The sequence below is a fragment of the Borostomias antarcticus genome (genome assembly GCF_949987555.1).
Source record: "Borostomias antarcticus genome assembly, chromosome: 29".
NCBI lineage: Eukaryota > Metazoa > Chordata > Actinopteri > Stomiiformes > Stomiidae > Borostomias > Borostomias antarcticus.
The window spans coordinates 6,594,072-6,596,571 of NC_140262.1; the positions used below are offsets into that span (position 1 = coordinate 6,594,072).

At 45.4% G+C, this 2,500-nt stretch overlaps 2 protein-coding genes across 3 annotated transcripts in view; one reads left to right on the forward strand and one right to left on the reverse strand.

The window, feature by feature from the left end:
* Positions 1 to 1,419, forward strand: part of LOC311326936 (neutral ceramidase-like) — a gene marked incomplete at its 5' end in the record, with an annotated part of 12,174 nt that extends 10,755 nt beyond the window's left edge. Inside the window, one exon of the mRNA XM_084459915.1 lies at positions 721 to 1,419. Within this exon, the coding sequence (XP_084316041.1) occupies positions 721 to 916 (196 nt within the window). The 3' untranslated portion in view covers positions 917 to 1,419. The remainder of the gene's footprint in view (positions 1 to 720) is intronic.
* A 45-nt stretch (positions 1,420 to 1,464) lies between these two features.
* The window catches only part of LOC311326802 (APOBEC1 complementation factor-like), a 7,824-nt gene continuing 6,788 nt past the window's right edge, over positions 1,465 to 2,500 (reverse strand). For both annotated transcript variants that reach the window (XM_084459771.1, XM_084459772.1), the window contains exon 11: positions 1,465 to 2,500. This exon is cut by the window's right edge and continues 525 nt beyond it. The gene's annotated coding sequence lies outside the window, so the exon portion shown is untranslated.

The window sequence follows — 2,500 nt, forward strand, 5'->3', positions numbered from 1 at the left end:
TATTATCAGATCAGTGCTGGCCTGTTAGTGTTTGAGTCCTGGCCAGAAACAAGCTTTGACCCCTCTGCCCTGAAGCTTGAGTTGATCTGAGCACATTGGATTGGAATAAGCAAGATGTGAAAAACATGCCTACCATGTTACCTAGACTTATCCAGCTGTGTGGAATCTGGCGCAGTCGTCGGGGTGTCCAGCTGTGTCCAGCTGTGTCCTGACAGGACAGCCCTGAGGCTGGGGAGACAGAGAGACAAGGTCACTGTCCCTTTGATCTGATCTGTCAACAACTATGTGAATGCGTCAGAGGAGGAGGTGTGTGTGTGTGTGTGTGTGTGTGTGTGTGTGTGTGGGGGGGGGGGTCTTGCCAGAGACCCACAATATCTGTTTTCTCCTCTCCTCTCTCCTATCCCTCTCTCCTCTGCTCTAATCTCTCCTCTCATCTCTTCTTGTGCCCTGTCCTCTCTTCTCCTCTCCTCCCCTCTCCTCTCCCCCCCTCCTCTCCTGATCTCTCCTTTTCTCTCCTCTCCTCCCCTGTCCTCTCCTCTCCCCCTCTTCTCCTCTCCTCTCCCCCTCTTCTCCTCTCCTCTCCCCCTCCTCTCCTCTCCTCTCCTCTCCTCTCCTCTCCTCTCCTCTCCTCTCCTCTCCTCTCCTCTCCTCTCCTCTCCTCTCCTCTCCTCTCCTCTCCTCTCCTCTCCTCTCCTCTCCTCCCCCCCTCCTCTCCTGAAGGTTTCGCTGGCTGAAGGCGTTCAGACAGAGCAACGCCACGGTTGAGTGGCACATCCCTCTCTCTGCTTCGACCGGCTCTTACCGGATCCGCCATTTTGGACACTACAAAGAGATGAAGGGCCTGAAGCCGGTGATCAGCGCTTACCAGGGGACCTCAGAGGTGTTCAGGGTCTCCCGGAGACCCGTGTGGTTCTGACCAGGGGACCTCCGAGGTGTTCAGGGTCTCCCGGAGACCCGTGTGGTTCTGACCACAGATCTGCCAGCGACTCTCAGGTATCTCTGAAATCACCACGAGAACTCATTATGACTGATCTCAGACCAGTACATTACAGTCATTTAGCAGACACTTTATCCGGAGTGACTAACAATAATTGTGTTTAACGTAGGTAAAGCCAATGATCTACTACTCGCCAGAACTCACAAGTGTATCCTCTTTCTACAAGCACAATCTAGTGCTGAAGGCAAAGTGCAAGAATATCTATCTTAAATACACTAGGTATTTAGTAATTCACTGGTCTTCCTTGTGTGTAATCTATGCATGTCTTTGTTTTGATATTGTAAGCTGTGTGTATTCTATGCATGTTGAGTCTTAGTTTATTTCTGTTTGTTCTGACACAATAGGCTATGTGACAATGTTCTGTACCAGCACTTTACTGACACTTTACCTAGAAATGGTCTGTATGTTGAAATTGAAAAAAGTTGAGTAAAGTTATTTTTGTCAATAAAGATCTAATGAACGCAAGGCAGTCTCAAAATGCATCTGGTTTATTTACTGATAGTGATATCAATTATCACACATGATACCTCCCAATCACCCAAAGCAGTTACCAAATAATTCCACATTGTAGATTTTTCTTTTATTCCATCCCTTTACGATTTGGTTCACAGGTTTTCAGATCAATTATTGAAGTACAGAGAATTTGAAATATCCAAAAACAATAGAGCTCCATACAAACAGTGTTGGATTTCTGGTATAAAAAATAAGTTCTAAGTGCTACACACACTTTTAATACTGTCACTGCTCAGGCATTTCCATATGGTAGAGTCACCAGGGCGCTGACGAGCGTCTCACAGCCCGACTGCTGATCCAGATCTAGAATGTTCCTGAAGGTAAAGCATGAGTGACTCTGGTCTGTTGCCATGGTGATTCTCAGCAGCTGACATCCCAGAGCCTACAGGTTTTTTTATGCCGTACATTTTGAAAATAAATATTGAATGTCTGAAACAGATGCGTTTGCACTCAGGTGTCCCAAGGGAGGCGGGGAAGAGACCTTTGGAGGTCAAAAGGCAGGTCAGCTTCACAGCTTGTTGGCGATGGTCATTTTTTAAACACATGAAAACATGAAGAGAGAGAGGGAGACTAGTCTGAACGTGTAAATACTGACATGAAAAATCCCTCAACTACACAAACTATATTTCCTATTCAACATATTTCCTGTTTACTATTCAAACACATTAACACTGTCAAGTGTATTCAGTCCACCAACGCCCACGTGTACAGATCTAGAGGCACATATAGGTAGAATATATAAAGGTCACCTTGAAATCAAAGGCAGAAGTGGCATACCTGAAGTTCACTCTTATTGCATTTAGGAAATGTAAGCTAAAGGCAATGTGTGTAGATATATGTAAAATGTTTTGACTGATAAAATAATAGATATTGCATTGTCTATTTCACTCTTTGAATAGGAAGTTAGCTTCTGGTGAGTTTGGAGGTTCCAGATGTTCAGGCAGGTGTATCAGAGTTCATGACCTCTCGTCTCCCTTCCAACCACAAAAA